Below are 16,462 nucleotides of genomic sequence, written 5' to 3' on the forward strand. Positions count from 1 at the left end.
TGTGATTAAAGTCACGCTGAGAGATAACAACGAGTGCTTGAAAGTGCTTGAAATTTATTTGAAAAAGATATATACAAACGTAAATGTGTATTATCTTTTCTATGATTCCTCTACGGATTGTTTGTGATTTATTTTTTGTCCTAAATTAAATGTTTGTAGAACGACGTGATTAGGGTTACAACTCAAATTAAAATACAAAATTTTCCACCAAAATAATAATTTGCACTAAAGATTATTTTACAATATTTAAAGTACATTAGTTGTTTAACGTGTACCTAATACCAAAAATAAAGTAATTAAACACGGAAGTCCAAGTTTAACAAAACCTATAATTTATTAAAATTTTCTCCACATCGTCAAAATATGGAAAGTATGAAGCCGCTTATTACGAGATACTTAATATCTTATTATTTTAAACCACTTTATGTAACTTATTTGGATCGATTCGTATAATTGAGCTTCTCAAAAGTAGTATAAAATGTTGCTGAATTCGTAAAATGTCATCAGTTCTTTTACTAACAAACAGTAGTTCAGTTCGCTAAAATGCAAAAAATCGTAAGTGAAGTTTTATTTTTGTTTACTAGAGAGATAATGTTAATCTAATTTACAGGTAATATGTTTATTTTTCTTCGTAATAGCAACTTCGCAAACGTTTTTCATACAAAGCAAAGATTTGAAAAAAATTTTACAATATTTTCCGAAAGCTTTTGAGGTGGACACGAACCCTCGACACCGTCAGATCCATCATCGACATCGTGAAAATGATAATCGTTATCGCGATGAATACGTTCACGATAATTATGATAGATCGTATGATAGTGCAGAACACCGGAGAAGCGGTGTTAAAAATCCCAAAGGAAAAGTCGGACGTATTCATAACGATAAGGCACTTCATCATTCACATATCGATTGCGATCATCCTGACCATCATCATCACCATCACCAGAACAGATATCCATCAGAAGATCGGGTGGAGAAATATTACAGTAAAAACACCGAAGAAATGAACGATCATTATTCTCAAAATGAGAGGAGAAGTTATCAGGATGAAAAAAAAAAAGTATCTGCACAAAACGATAAAGACTACGAACAGAACGTCTATGAAAAAATCGCTCAGGATAAACAGGGAAATCTCAGTTACAAGAATAAAGATTATGTCACAGGAGTTCTAATCGCCATACCGAAAATTAAGAACGACGAAGATGTAAATGGCTACTATAAAGATAATAAGCAACAAAACGTGTTTTTTCAACATTTATTAAAGGCTGACGAAGATGAAGACCACATACCGTCGTCATCATCATATCTATATTAAATATATTATTTTCATTTCATGTACAAGCATTATGTTACTGATAAAAGTCTATTTTTGTAATTATATTAATAAAAAACAAATCAATAGATAAAAATGAAAGTTTTAAAACATTCGCGGGTACGTCATGTACACTAACACTCTCTAGGTGACGCTCCTCGTACTAATGAGTCAAAATTGACATTGACATAACCAAACATAATTCGTGCCGATTCATTCTGAAGTTGTTTTTGTATTGTTAAAAATTTAATACACTTCTGCGTGCAAAATGGTAAGTTTAAGTATTTAAAAATAAAAATAAAAGCGTTTTTTTAGAGTTTTGCTCTTCCTTCTGTTAAATGTAAACCGGAGCAAGAAGATTTCCCATTTAGTGATGGTAAATTTGGGGTTCCTGAAGTGATGACCGATGGTCTGTCATCTGTAAAGAATGCCTTGGAAGTATCTCACCCATTAATGCAGTCAGAATTAAACGTAAATACTTTCAGATGTTATAATAGTTAATTAATCATTTCTCCTTTAGCATAGGAAAAATGTAGACAAGATGAACATGACTATTCTGCGCAATACACAAGGATTGCATGCACCCCTTCGGCTTGCTATGGAAGTAAAAGCAGTTAATAAAGTTGGTCGTCTACCATTTTTGCCATCATCAAATGTCATGTTTGAATCCTTAACTGGTCGAGATATAGAAATAGACCCTGTTGATGTCTTCAATATACCTGAATCAATAGAAGTTGCAGGAATGCCACATGCTGTTGTAGAACGTTCTTTGGGTTTATTGTAGTAAAAAGGAAGAATTTTTTTAAATAAATAAATTTAATAAAATGCTTTCACATTACTTAATAATTGTATTCAATGTATAAAACTAAGGGGCTATGAGGTTGGAGGTATAATGTTTGTTATCCATTGTAACAGTTTTTCCAACTCGTTTCTTTTTAACTCATGTAGTGTGTTTTTTATTGGTATAAATTCACCTTTAACACCTAAATTTGAAAGTTGATTAAATGTCGATTCTCCCCATGACATTGGCACTAATGTGTCCTTGTCTCCATGACACATCAGAAGAGGCGTCTCTGTAGACTGGATATTTTTATAAACTGCAGATTCATCATTTAGGAATGATGATAAGGTAAACACTCCAGCTAAACCAGGAACAAAACGATATCCAGTATGTAGGGCTAAAGCCCCTCCCATGGAGAACCCACCCACTATAATTTTATCCAAGGGTATGCCAGCATCTACTTCTTCTGAAATTAAAGACTTGATCTGTATCTTAATGTCTTCGATAGTTTCTGTATGTTCAGGAACCTCTGGTGTAATATCATAGCGATTAAACCAAACATTGCTAAGCTTTTTGGAAAATAAAAATTAGCTGAGATTTATTAGTGCCGGATAAATTAATTTACCGCTCCATCCATTGGGATGTAGGGCCGTAACGGAGCTGTTGGAAAAAGGAATTTAACATGTGGTAAGGCGAAACCTTTGATGAGAAATTTAACCCATTCGAGTACACCTTGTCCTGTGTCCCCTAAAAAATATAGCTTTTTATATAACGTTAAACATAATTTACATTACCTGAGCCATGTAAAAATATAACGGACGCTGTATGAGTATTGTTTAGTTGCTTTATAATGTGCACTGGTCGTAAACTAGGCATTTTCGCTAGTTTTGGTAATAATTTTTGTTGCGTAACAATATTTTTTTAACGGACTTATCTGTTTAATGTCTTATTTCTCAGTATCATAATTCTAACAATGCGTAGAGTGCATAATTACATTGTGATTAACATCTACAAGAATGAAAGGTTAATTACAACAATAAACTTCAATGTATTTGTGGTGGCCTAACCATCAAAGTGACAAATTATATTTTTCGAAAATTGTCATCAAATGTTGACATTTTCCTTAAATTTTACAGGGGCGGCTGGTGCCGGGGGGCACAAGGACACGTGTCCCCCCAAAATTACAACGTCTACAAACACACTGGATGTAGCAAAATAGTAATTTTCAATATTTAAAAAATTATCCGGAAATTTGTGTCATAATTATCAAAACTAATTTTTTATCTCGCTCCACTTGTATAAAATGTATCAAAACTTACTTCCAATTGCATCTAAAGATATTTTGGATATATGATATGTTATTTCTGATGAAATGCTGATAAAAGCCCGGCACAGAGACCGAATGGACCGAATCATGGCTGATTTAGATGTTTTGTTTACACCGTTGGCATGGAAACTAGACGTCGTAGCCGCCTGATATGAGCCTGATACACTGGATTGTGAGCCCGTTGCGACCGTGCTCTGGAGGATTGAATTACTATCGCGGGTTTTAATTTTCATTCTGCGCGAACACGTATGATAAATATTCTTGGATAATCTTCTCGGTAGTACAGACATTCGGAAACAACTACACACCGCTTATATTAATAATATTCGGGCACATAACGCAAGGGTCGACAAAAATCGCCATATGTTACGCCGATTGATAATGTGCATACAATTTTGTGGAGTGTTTGAATTTGCTTTACTTGGACGAAAGTAGGGAATCACAAAATCCAGGTATATTTCGAGATCTGATTGATTTTATGGCTGAATTGGACTTTATCAGATCATTTGAAAGAAGCAACGGTTTTTAAAGGAACGCCTAAAACTGTCCAAAATGAACTTCCTTTATTTTTATTGAATGTATTTTCATATTTATTTCCGTCACACAATTTCGTCTATTAATTGGTAGTAACAACCTGTTTTATATCTTCATATTTAACTCTCATCAATCAAATTGTGTCCCCCCATTTCAAAAGGTCAGCAGCCGCCATTGAATTTTTAGTGGGTAAAGTGATTCTTTTTTGTCACATCACCGCGAAATACTTTTTCGTTCTAGAACGTAAAATAAATGTCAAAAACTTTGTAAACTTTTGAGAACTTATTGGGAATTCTATTAACTGATTTTACTTTATTAAAGCAAATAATAATTCTATTATTATTACAAATTACAATTATTAATACAATTTATCATTTATTTTTCTACATGTAAACTGAAAGTCCCGATGTTGCAATTGGTTAAATTGATGCTAGATCCAGTGCCTGTAGTTATCGTAGCTTCTATTTCTGTATGTCCAATTAGGCTGCTGCTGTAATTATTCAAGTTTACTTTTTTATTATTTGTAACTTCCGTGACCTCTGCTGAAGATTGTAACATTTGATTTGCTATCGAAATTTTATTTTGTATAGAATCTTCAATATATGTCTCTGCTACCGTAGTAGAGCGCCACCCCCCATGTCGTTTAATGGTTGTAATATTGGCTCCTGAGTCGGCTAACAAAGTGGCGGAGGAACGCCTGAAGCAGTGCCATGTATAATTTTCCGGGTGAGGCAATTTGAGATACGTTGCTATTTCTTTTGGTACATTCCTTATTTTGTCGATGCCAACCACTTGACTAACACATTTTCCTTGATATATTTCACAAAAAAACTTTGACTAGTAGTAACTGCCGGACGGAAATCACGGTATTTTCGCAATATCCTGATATGGTCTAGACGTGAAATCACGAAAGTTCTCTGACTATGATTTTTAGAATCGGGAATTCTTATAATAATGTCTTGTATAATGTAATCTTTGTCTTCTATATCACTGGTCGTCATTTTGAGCAGTCCATCTGTTCTACAAGCTCCGCAAAGGCCAATTATTAAGATTACTTGAAAAATGGGTCAAAATTATTTCAATCGATGTATTTATATCAATTTGGAGTACGTACCTTTTGTAGCAGAAATCTATTATCAGGTGCCTCTTGTAAAAATCTCTCTACTTCTTCTGTTGTTAGAATCTTCGACTTTTTTGGTCGGTACCCAATTGACTTGTTTTTCAAATATGGTACATATCAGTTTCGGAAATTATATATCGACCATAAAGTGGAGGGTGCTACCTTTTTTATTTTACACTCGAAGTATGCCAATAACACAGATTCGGACACTTTTTAGATTTTCTTGGAACTGCACCACTCTTTGAATTCCGTTTAGGCAAGTTCGTATTGTCTTACCGATTTTTGTGATATCAATTGCAACACCGCTCTTTGTCCCGCTTCGAAAACTTCTTGTTGTTTCACTTTCAGAACCTCGTTCAGAACTTATTTTTTAATAAAACACTATAAAATTGCAGCTCCAAAACGAGTTTTTGAAACAACTGATTTTTATTGTTTGCTACATTGGTATAGATCGTCTTGATTCAAAAATTCACTTGATATGATTTCTTTGCTTTGATTTTATTGGATTCTCGTAATTCTCAGTTTTCGAAAAAACGTTGTTTGATACTTGATTGCGAAATTCATTTGCATTCTCGAATGGAAATGTAGCATTTCGCAATCTAGATTCAAAAATAACTTAGGTACATATTTGTTATTATTTTTTTTATTACTTTTCTAAATTATTTCTTTTTAATCTCATAATGTGTAGGGGAAAGTGTCCTAAATCGACATACTTTTTTTCAGATGCTCAAATTTTCTAAAATGAGTCTTTGTAGATACGAGCTATTTTTATCTATATTTTTAAATTAAAATTTATTTTTTCTTATAAAGCCGGGAGAAAAAATTCAACTTTAGAAGTGGGTATATGTCATTTTACCTTCAAAGGTGCTTTTAAAATGACATGCTTGAGGCAATAAAATGACATACTACCTATATGTATTACAAATCTAGGCAGAAAGTTCACAAATGAAATGTTTTGTTTTATGGGACACACCAGCGCAATCGCTATGTGCCCATAACTTACAAACAGCACATCGTAACCAAATTTCTTTAGATCTCGAGTTTTTGAACAAGTCGTTCTTCATCTTCTTCTTCGGTTGGCACGGTGGCAACATTTGTGTTAAAAATATTTCTTTTGCTGCACTCTTTAGTTGAAGAGTGATTAGCGACACCACCACTATGTCATTATACCCACCATGTGCTTTCCTTTTGTATACCTAATTTTTTTAACGTACTTTATAGACTTTTCTAGATATAAATCTTGAACAACCTGAAAGCTTATACTTCAGCGATGGCAATGAACTTGTTTCGATTCAAAATTAAATTAGTCAACCATCCATGCTTTCACAAGGTTATTGTAGTAGCGAGACTTCATCAATTAATTTATTGTTAGTAATGCAGATCCTTCCTCATGACATACAAAATTTGCGAATCTAGCGAACAAGATGGTGTCGAGTGGGTTCTCGAGATCCATGGGTTTAAAATGATGTTTTTTCTTAAAAATTACCAAAGACTTATCTTTAATAAATTGATAACACCACTGTTACCTCAGGTATAGTTAGATTATAAGGTCACTGTATTAGCATTTCGTTAACCGTATACGTTGTGAAATTTCGATGAATTGGAGAGGATGTGCATTGTGTCACTGTTTTGACCAGAAAGTTTAATAACCATTAGTTTGTTAGATTCGTTCACATCTTGTATGTACCTGTAATAGTAAATTTATCACTTCATTTCTTGTAATCATCATTTTTGCAAATAATGCATTTTTTTTTTTAAAACAGAGGAATTCGTATTTTATACCTAATATGTGACGTTTTTATGCAATATGATCTGCCACATATTTTATAATGTTTATCACACTCAGTTAATTTTCATGGACATTACACACATTATGGTATTTTTCGCACATTTGTGCAGGTGATTTTAGAGTGCATTTAGTTAGATTTGCTTGTTGTTTAAATAACTATGGGAGCAGTAATGTAAATGTTAATATAAAACACACTAGATAGAAATTCACTTATTCAGGCTCGACTAGTTTCGTTGTGATTATATAAAATTCTGAATGGTTTTCCCTAAGTTATTAACGTTATTTAGAGTTCATAACTTCTCACTCAATAAAATTGTACATTGGTAGCACTTAACTTCAAACATTGATTCATTTTGAGGTTGAGAGAAAGAGCTTTTTTTTTTTTTTTTTTTTTTTTTTTATTTGTACATTTGGTCGCATCGACAGCTAGGTCATTAGCAACCTTACATGGTAGGGAAAACACACTTAGTAAAAAGAAAAACCCTTCTATATGCATTCAAACAGCTTAATATGTTTAAGGAACAGAAGGATGTTGACCACGTTCGGGATGGTACTTCCTAGCGCTTCGGCGAGGTTGGGTGATATTTGGAAATGGTTGCGTTGGGTTTGCCAGTGGGGACAATCGCAGATGAGATGCTGGACAGTTTGACGGCATCCGCATTGCTGGCAAGTAGCTGGGGAGGTGCGGTTGAGCAGGTATCCATGGGTGAGCCGAGTGTGTCCTAATCGCAACCGCGTTAAAACGACTTGATCACGACGATCTGGCGGAAGTGGAAGTATACAGTTAACTTCTGGCTTAATCTGCTGCAATGCTGTAGGCGTAGAGGTCCAGTCTGTTTGCCACTTTTGAATGATAGCCTGTTTAAATAAACTTTTGGCGTCAGGTGCTGGGACTAACAAAATTTCTGCGGCAGATTCCGATTCGACTGCTTCTTTAGCAGCCCTGTCAGCTTCTTCGTTTCCCGATATGCCAGTGTGAGATGGAACAAAGATGAAACGGACGGTTTTGCCGCTATTGGAGAGCATGGTCCACACTTCAAAAATTTGCATGATCAACGGATTGGTTGAATAAATATTTCGCAGTGCGCTTAGACTGGCTAAAGAGTCGGTACAAATGCAGTATTTAGAGGCGCTCATCGTGGTGATAATCTTGCAGGCTTGGAGGAGAGCGTAGAGTTCGCCCGTGAACACACTAGCTGGAGATGGTAGCCGTAATAGTCGGCGTACGGAAGGCCCAACGACGGCTGCACCGACGACGCCTGTGACTGATTTCGAAGCGTCCGTGTATAGAAAAGTCGAATCTGAGCAGGTTGCTTGTAAGGTATGAAATTCTGTCTGGATCACTGAAGCGGGTGTATTAGTTTTGGTGAACTGGAGGAGAGTGGTGTCTGGTCGAAGAGATGGAATTAGCCAGGGCGGGGGTGTAGCGAACTCATATGGAAGAATAGCGGGGAAGGACGGTATTCCGAGAGTTACCAGATCTTGTTGAAGGCGAATTGAGATGGGTGGGATTAGGTGTCGTTTGCGATCAAATAGTATAGTCAGGCGATCGGTAAATACATGCTGGAAAACAGGATTGCTGGGATTTCTAGAGGTATTAGCTGCGAAGGATAACTGAAGGTACTTGAAACGGAAAAGAAGAGGCGGTTCCTTTGCTATGCTATAGAGGCTGATAACTGGGCTTGTGCGGAAGGCCCCAAGGGCTATTCGTAATGCAGAATTCTGAAGAGTGATTAGAGGTGTAAGGAGCCTGGGACGGCATGCTGAGTAGGCCACTGCTCCATAATCAAGTTTGGGTCGTAGTAATGTTCTGTAGATACGAAGGAGGATTTGGGTGTCGGCTCCCCAAATAGGATGAGAGAGGACTTTCAGAAGGTCTACAATTTTTAGACAGGTAGCCTTTAAGTGATCTATATGCGGTTTCCATGAGAGGTGCTGATCAAAAACCACTCCTAGGAACTTGGCTTGAGGAACATAGTCAAGATTTATTCCCTCAAGCTGGAGGGGTGGAGGTAATTGCCCGCTTTTCTGCGAGAAACAGATACATTTCGTTTTTTCGGCTGAGAATCGAACTCCGTTATTTTCGGACCAGGCCTGGACAGTGTGTATGGCTCTTTGGAGTAGACTGGTTATTGATTGGAGTTCCTTTCCTTTTATGTAGAGGATGAGATCGTCAGCAAAGAGGCCACCTTTTACAGGGTGGTTTACATCCTTGAGAATATCATTGATTGCTATGAGAAAGAGAGTCACACTAAGGACGGAGCCCTGAGGGATGCCGTTTTGTAAGTTCTTTTTTCTCGATAACGTGTTGTTTACCCTTACTGAAAAAGTACGGTTGTGTAAGAAGTTAAAAACAAAAAAATAAATGTTTCCAGTGAGTTCCCATCGAAGAAGTTGGTCTAAGATTTTATGCCGCCAAGTCATATCATAGGCTTTTTCAATGTCAAAAAAAACAGCCAGAACTTTGTGTCTATTAGCGAAAGCTTCGCGAATTTCAGATTCGAGATTAATAATGTTGTCGGCTGTGGAACGAAGCTTTCTAAAGCCACTTTGATGGATGTTTAAAAGATGTTCCTTTTCTAGATACCATACAAGTCTCCGGTTTATCATTTTCTCCATGAGTTTACACATTGTGCAAGTAAGAGAAATGGGCCGGTATGAGTTAACATCGAATTTAGGTTTGTTGGGTTTTAAGATTGGAATAATAATAGCTTCTGACCAGAGCTCAGGAAAGGAATGGCCAGTCCAGATGTCGTTGTAAAGATTTAGGAGGATAACTTTTCCGGTGCAAGGAAGATTTTGGAGAAAGATGAAAGGTATGTCATCTGGACCTGCAGCAGAATTGGGACAAGCTTGAAGTGCATTCTCTAGTTCTTCCAGGGAAAAAATATTGTTGAGTGGGTGGACTGAATCGATTTGGGGGGGCGCAAAAGACGATTCCACTTGGTTTTTGTGGGATAAAAAGGCGGGGGTGCAGTTTGCATTGCTTGAGGCCGTCTCGAATTTTTGTGCAAGAAGATTTGCTATGCCTTGATTGTCATCAATAACAGAACCGTGAGAAATTATCTGCGCAGGACCCGGTTGATAAGTATTACCCTTAATACGTTTAATTCTGTCCCATACTACCTTGGTAGGAGTATTGCTGTGAAGGGTGGAAACAAAGTTCATCCAGGAGTTTTGTTTGGCTCTTTTGATGATAAGACGTGTTTGTGCACGGAGTTTTTTTGAATTCAATAAAAGAGTCTTGTGATTTTTTACGTTTCCAAACATTGAAGGCTCTTTTGCTTTTTCGCAATGCTTCTGCACATTCTACGTTCCACCAAGGGACAGTTTTTCTTGGTATTAGTTTGGTCTTTCCAATATGGTTATGAGCGGCACTGACTATAAGGTGATTGAGTTGAGATAGAACACTCTCTGGACTCATGTTAGTATTTAACGACCCTAAATTTTGATCGATTTCTGCTTGATATTCATTCCAATTAGCCCTCAGGAGATTCCATCTAGGCTTAAACTGACCAACTGCAATATTCGGATTTGAAGGTTGTGAGAGCAGGTCCAACTTAATTGGCAAGTGATCACTTCCATATAGATATGAGTAAGGGCTCCAACTGAATATATGAGCCAAAGAGGGGTCACAAAATGCTAGATCTAAGGCCGACGTAGTGCCTGTAGCTATGTTGATTCTAGTGGCCTGTCCAGTATTTAAAAGGACCATGTTGGTGGAGCCAAGGAAGTCCTCAACTATTGTGCCTTTTGAAGATGTTGTGATAGAACCCCAGAGAATGTTATGTGCATTGAAGTCTCCTACAATGATGCACGGGTGGGGTAGTTGCTGATAAATATTTTCTAATTCCTCGAGAGAAAATGTCGTTGAAGGTGACAAATATATGTTACAGATTGAGAATGACTGCTTGAGTGTCACTTCAATCGCAATCGCCTCAAGACGAGTTTGTAGTGGAATTTGCATTGCCTGATAGGAAGAATCTACGTATATAGCCACTCCACCACTAGCTATAGAACTCAGCAATCTGTTTTTATAAAAACAAGTATATTCTTTATGGCAGTAGTAATGGTTGTTTTTAAAATTAGTTTCCTGTAAGCACATGATAGAAGGACGACATTCAGACATTAAAACTTGCAATTGAGGAAGGCGGGTATAAAACCCGTTTAAATTCCATTGTAATATGAATGGGCTATGAGAAACTTAAAATGTCTGGGATGAATCGGTTGCTTCGCCGTCATCATCTGAGGGATTAACTAGTGGGTTTAATTTCTTCCGAATCTTAGTGAAACGGGTTTTCATCGTACGATTTGTCAGATGTGGATATAGTTGGTAAAGCATATCTATTAGTTTTGCTAGGTCTTGAGTAAATTCTTTAGCTACTGCTATTGGGTCTGCGGAGCCGGTTACATTTTCCAAAAAGATTTGAAGTTGATCGTAGGATAAAATGAATTGGTCTGGATTCTCTTGCATAATTGGTTTCAATGGTTGAAGATGTTCAGCTATTTTGCTCAAATTTCCATTATCTGAAGTTAGACTATCAGAAGATAAACTTTTCTTGATTTTTTTGGACTGTTGAGCTGGCCTTGTGGGTTTTAAAAATTCTGGAGCAGTATTTAATTGGGATGCATTGAGGCCTTGGAAAGGTGAACTAGAAATATCTTCCACTGGCGACCAAGATAAAGAGTTGACGTGTGGAAACTGGTCGCTGGTTGGATTAACTCATGCGTTACAATTTTTTTATTGATTAAATCAAGAATGATTCACCCCATTTTCTCGAAAATTTCAAAATACAGTAATGTTACACATACCCATCTTTAATTATAATAAGAATGATCATAATAAGAGCTGCTTAGTCAAAATAATATTAACAACAACTTGTCCTGCTGCAGCTTAATTCATAATTTTAGTCGCCTCTTGTCTTTTGAGGAGACAAGCTTTGGCAACCACCTTGCTACATGCTTAGTGGTAGCCTCTGTTCAATGTATAAACACAAACAGGGGGTAAAGCATATAATAGTAATATCTTTTTGCCCGTTGGTTATTTCCTTTAAAGATATTTCATATTGTTCAGGACTGCGGGGGTGTTATTTAAGTCACTGCATAGCTTCCTTCTTTACTGGTACTTTAACATTCTACACATATTTTTATTCTAAGTTATACGGATTGTCATAAAAAAATAAATGCAATGCACAAAATAATTTTTTTTAATTTTTCTAAGAAGTGGTATTTATTCGACTGTACTTCAGACCCCGGAAAGTTCTGTCTAAATATCGTTAGACCAATATTTGAACGAAAAGACGTGGAAAGAAATTAAAAATAAAGTGGCAAACACCCGTTTTTGATAAAAAGAGCCCAGGGCGCCCATTTGCCGTGAGCAGCTGTGACCGAAATAATGCTCCAGTAAAAAAGATATTCGACCTTTATTTACTGCCACCAGTACAGAAGCTAAATGATAAAACTATATGACTAAAAAAATTTGAAGCAAGTAAAGAAAACTTCCAAAACATATAGATTATCTCTTTTGCTGCTTTTTTTGCACACTAAGTTCTCTCGAGCTGCCATAGAATCGAGCTGAGTAGTATATGAGGGCAATTAGTGCATTCCTTAATTACCCTCCTAATTACCGGCCATGTCCTAATTACCCGCCCTGGCCTAATTACCCGTCCATTAAGAAGTCGTTAAGAACTTCCCTAATTACCCGCCGTGTCTCTGGCCTATCATTGGTCGTGCTGGTGTATAAAATGAAAACAAAGTGTTGTGTTTATGTCATTCTGTACCCCAAGTTCTACGTAGAAGAAGACCCCTAGGTGAAGTAAGTGAATTTTTTTTATTTATTTTTCTGTTTTTTAATTATTTTATTTTGCAAATAGAAACAATGGTTGGTGAGAAACGCGCCCTACATGTGAATTCGATGTCGAAAGCAACCTAAGTGCAAAAAACTGAAGCTGATTCCTGGCTATCTCGTTTCCTCTTACCTATATATTTTGGTATAATTTCCTGTGACATCAGTGACATCATTTAATCCAAATGTAATTAATGACTAATCAAGAGTGATATCAAATTCTTATATTTTTTTAATTATCATTATGATTTTTTAATGTATTTTAGATGAATTAATGAATTAAATAAAATTATTGAAATATATATCTCTTTACTTATAATTTATCAAAGTAAAGCTATCTCTTTTCCTATTATATATTTTGGTATAATTTCCCGCGCTCTAATATGGCCGCCAAGTGCAATTAATTTAATTAAGAGTGATATCAAATTCTTATATTCTTTTAATTATCATTACGATTTTTTTAATTTATTTTAGATGAATTAATGAATTAAATAAAATTATTGAAATATATATTTCCTTACTTATTATTTATCAAAGTAAAGCTATCTCTTTTCCTCTTATACATTTTGGTATAATTTCCTGCAGTCTAAGATGGCCGCCAAATACAATTAATTTAATTAATAATCAAGAATGATGTAATTACTAATCAAGAATAATATCAAATTCTTATATCATTTTAATTATCATTATGTTTTAAAATTATTTAAGATGAATTAAATAGTTTCTTAACAAAATATTACAGACTTGTACAACTTTTCAAAAATAAAGCTCTTTTCCTCTTAAATGTCGGGTATGGTAATAATAATAAATTCGTGTAATGCGGCTTGTGTGCACACATCAACTTAGTAAAGTCCGTCTATTCTTTTTCTTGACAATTTTTTGGTTGTAGACCTATGTTTTCTTGCTTTTCATTGTCACGTTATAACTCGTACTTTCCCTTTAAGACTTGGGATTCCGATAACAGTAATTATAATAGGGGAGTAATAAAAAAAAGTATATTTCTATTTCTTTATTTTTTTTCACTATACTTACTTTGTACATAATAAGCTAAAGTGGATACATAACATAAAATAGACAAGCAAATTTTGCGATAATTTTTTACTTTTACATAAGGCTATTAGTTGAATATATTTTTTCGTCTTAGAGTTCCATCCGACATTTCGATAAACCAGTATACCTATTTTGAGACTTCAATACAGTTCAGACGACTTTTTACTCCCACAACTGAGTCTGCTGAGTATTTTCGTATAGGCGAAATTTGTTATATTTCAATAATTTTATTTAATTCATTAATTCATCTAAAATAAATTAAAAAATCGTAATGATCAGCTTCAGTTTTTTGCACTTAGGTTGCTTTCGACATCAAATTCACATGTAGGGCGCGTTTCTCACCAACCATTGGTTCTATATACAAAATAAAATAATTAAAAAACAGAAAAATAAATAAAAAAAAAATCACTTACTTCACCTAGGGGTCTTCTTCGACGTAGAACTTGGGGTACAGAATGACACAAACACAACACTTTGTTTTCATTTTATACACTAGCCCGACCAATGAGAGGCCAGAGACACGGCGGGTAATTAGGGAAGTTCTTAACGACTTCTTAATGGGCAGGTAATTAGGCCAAAACATGGCGGCACTTCTTAATGACTTCTTAATGGGCGGGTAATTAGGCCAGGGCGGATAATTAGGACATGGCGGGTAATTAGGACGGTAATTAAGGAATGCACTAATTGCCCTCATATACTACTGAGCTGCCCTCGCCGCGACCGACGGCACGGGGTGGTTGTCACAAAAAATCTTCTTCTTATACTCTTGTCGTGGCTCAACACCCGTCGAAAATTCGCTTCGTTACAATATAATTTTTTTATTAATCTGTCACACTAGGATTAGAGTTTTAAAAAATTGGTCTAAGGTTATTTAGACAGAACTGCTCTCCTGTCTAATAAAATCGTTCACAGACGACAGAACACGATATAGAAATAGGGACCCACTGCTCCATTCTCAACGGGCTATGAAACGTTAAGAAAACATGAAATTATTACCATATTACAATACCTACTTTACTTTATGCTTGGGAAGTAAAAATCATATCAATAATTAAACTTTTAATAGTTGGTACCTAGTATTTATTAATGGTAGCACAATGAACGTTAAAGAGGCCAAAATCTTTAGAATCCTTATTAACTTAAAACTGGTTGTATTTTAGAATACCTATACTTCCTGTTATTGGTAATTATGACTCTTTTGACTTTTATAACATAAATCGTCAGGTGGAAAATATTCCTCGATTAAAGATACAAATTTTGTAATTTCACAGAAGGTATCACATCCTGGTAACTTCAAAAGTTGAGGTCCATTTGCTACATAATTTTCGTAATAGATCTGCAAAAAATATAATAAATAAACTATAATAAATATAAAGTACTACTTCAACAGACTTTGACACCATGTTCGTTGTTAATTTTGTGAATTTCAAACATTACATATGAACCATAATCGGGTATATGTAGCGGTTCAAAAATTCCCAGAAGTATCAAAAGCTCAGCGATGTTATTTTCGTGGGCAGAATATAGATATACTTTTCTACCAGATTTAATGTTGTTAATTTTGGAAAATGAATCACTCACTACTTTTTGTAAAAAGTATCCTAAAATGAACTAATTAGAAGCATGAAAGATCACTATTTCACATTTCATTTTCTACCAGACGCCATACGATTCATTTCTGTAGTAGCTGTTGATATAAAATATTCATTTATAGTTAAGTCAACAATAGTTTGCGGCCATACTGGTTTCGTCCATTCTGGTAATTCAAAACCCCATTCTTCCTATATCATATATGTTAAAGTGACATCAAGTACCTTTTCTTGGTTAGGTATATACTTACTTCTGTTCCAAGCCCGAAATATAAATTATACACATCTAAATATTTCGTAACGTTAAGACCAGTATGATTAGAAATATATTGAAAAATGTTGTTGTATTTATCAAACATGTTGCGGTCACGGTGCAATTGGACTTCTTGATCATATAATTCTAAATAGTAAGGACAAGTAACTCCTAATAAAACCTAAAAAGCTAAGAACTAATGAAATGTACTTCCATAATCACTTGATGTACTTTATCTTGTGCAGCAGGATAATAGTTGTAAGGAATAGGTTGCCACAATAACTGTTGATTCCACACTTCTTCCTTGTGAGGAGGGAATAACCCAGCTAAAACTAGCTCTAAAGACGCTTTTGTTCTATTGTAATCCGTACTCCAACTTTCAACAATATCTGGATAATAATAGGGTCCCAGAAATTCGTTGTACCTTTTCCGTAATGCTGTTCCGATATTGTACTCTTTTATTTTACCAGCCTAGAATAATATCTGTATAATTAAAGATAAGTAAATTCATTTACATTAATTACAGTTGTTAATTGACCAAGACCAAATGGAAAATATGTTTCATTCAAATACGGATCTTTTGGGTACAATTCCTCAAAACCGTTAACAGTCCTATTTCCATGCCTGAAAAGCTTTTACCTTATTTGTATTTTAATTTTATTCTTCGTGTATTTATTAATACTTACTACGTGCACAAGTACCAACGTATTATTTTGAGAACTGATATCATCGCTTGTTTTAAAGCCAAATTGTTGCACGACAACAAAATATAAAGACCAAGCAAGTAATCGCAAGGACTGAAATGTCATTTTAAAGTTAACTGTGCTCTAACCAAGCGATTATTTAGTGATATATTAATCAA

General features: G+C 35.2%; 4 protein-coding genes across 5 annotated transcripts; 2 read left to right on the forward strand and 2 right to left on the reverse strand.

Moving 5' to 3' along the window:
- Positions 1-315: 315 nt before the first annotated feature.
- On the forward strand, positions 316-1,351 carry LOC135131057 (uncharacterized). Of its 2 annotated transcripts, XM_064058591.1 has the most exons (3): positions 316-555; positions 611-1,204; positions 1,265-1,351. In XM_064058591.1, exons 1-3 carry the CDS (start codon positions 544-546, stop codon positions 1,313-1,315), a joined length of 657 nt encoding a protein of 218 aa, XP_063914661.1. In that variant the 5' UTR covers positions 316-543; the 3' UTR covers positions 1,316-1,351. The 2 variants fall into 2 exon arrangements, with proteins under 2 accessions (XP_063914661.1, XP_063914653.1); XM_064058583.1 differs by having other exon boundaries at positions 611-1,351.
- Positions 1,352-1,408: 57 nt separating this feature from the next.
- On the forward strand, positions 1,409-2,096 carry LOC135130394 (proteasome maturation protein). The gene is made up of 3 exons (XM_064057805.1): positions 1,409-1,432; positions 1,628-1,783; positions 1,833-2,096. Exons 1-3 carry the CDS (start codon positions 1,409-1,411, stop codon positions 2,094-2,096), a joined length of 444 nt encoding a protein of 147 aa, XP_063913875.1.
- LOC135131072 (lysophospholipase-like protein 1) lies at positions 1,966-3,119 on the reverse strand. The gene is made up of 3 exons (XM_064058604.1): positions 2,888-3,119; positions 2,719-2,840; positions 1,966-2,662 (listed from the first exon to the last, which is right to left on the reverse strand). The coding sequence occupies exons 1-3, from the start codon at positions 2,967-2,969 to the stop codon at positions 2,186-2,188; spliced, it is 681 nt and encodes a 226-aa protein (XP_063914674.1). The 5' UTR covers positions 2,970-3,119; the 3' UTR covers positions 1,966-2,185.
- An 11,689-nt stretch (positions 3,120-14,808) lies between these two features.
- On the reverse strand, positions 14,809-16,462 carry LOC135122622 (venom acid phosphatase Acph-1-like). The gene is made up of 7 exons (XM_064046914.1): positions 16,287-16,462; positions 16,125-16,232; positions 15,832-16,071; positions 15,599-15,781; positions 15,416-15,539; positions 15,151-15,359; positions 14,809-15,094 (listed from the first exon to the last, which is right to left on the reverse strand). Exons 1-7 carry the CDS (start codon positions 16,407-16,409, stop codon positions 14,936-14,938), a joined length of 1,146 nt encoding a protein of 381 aa, XP_063902984.1. The 5' UTR covers positions 16,410-16,462; the 3' UTR covers positions 14,809-14,935.

This window comes from Zophobas morio, unplaced genomic scaffold, assembly GCF_036711695.1.
Source record: "Zophobas morio isolate AGI-343-1 ecotype UQ-CSIRO unplaced genomic scaffold, CSIRO_AGI_Zmor_V1 ptg000002l, whole genome shotgun sequence".
Lineage (NCBI taxonomy): Eukaryota > Metazoa > Arthropoda > Insecta > Coleoptera > Tenebrionidae > Zophobas > Zophobas morio.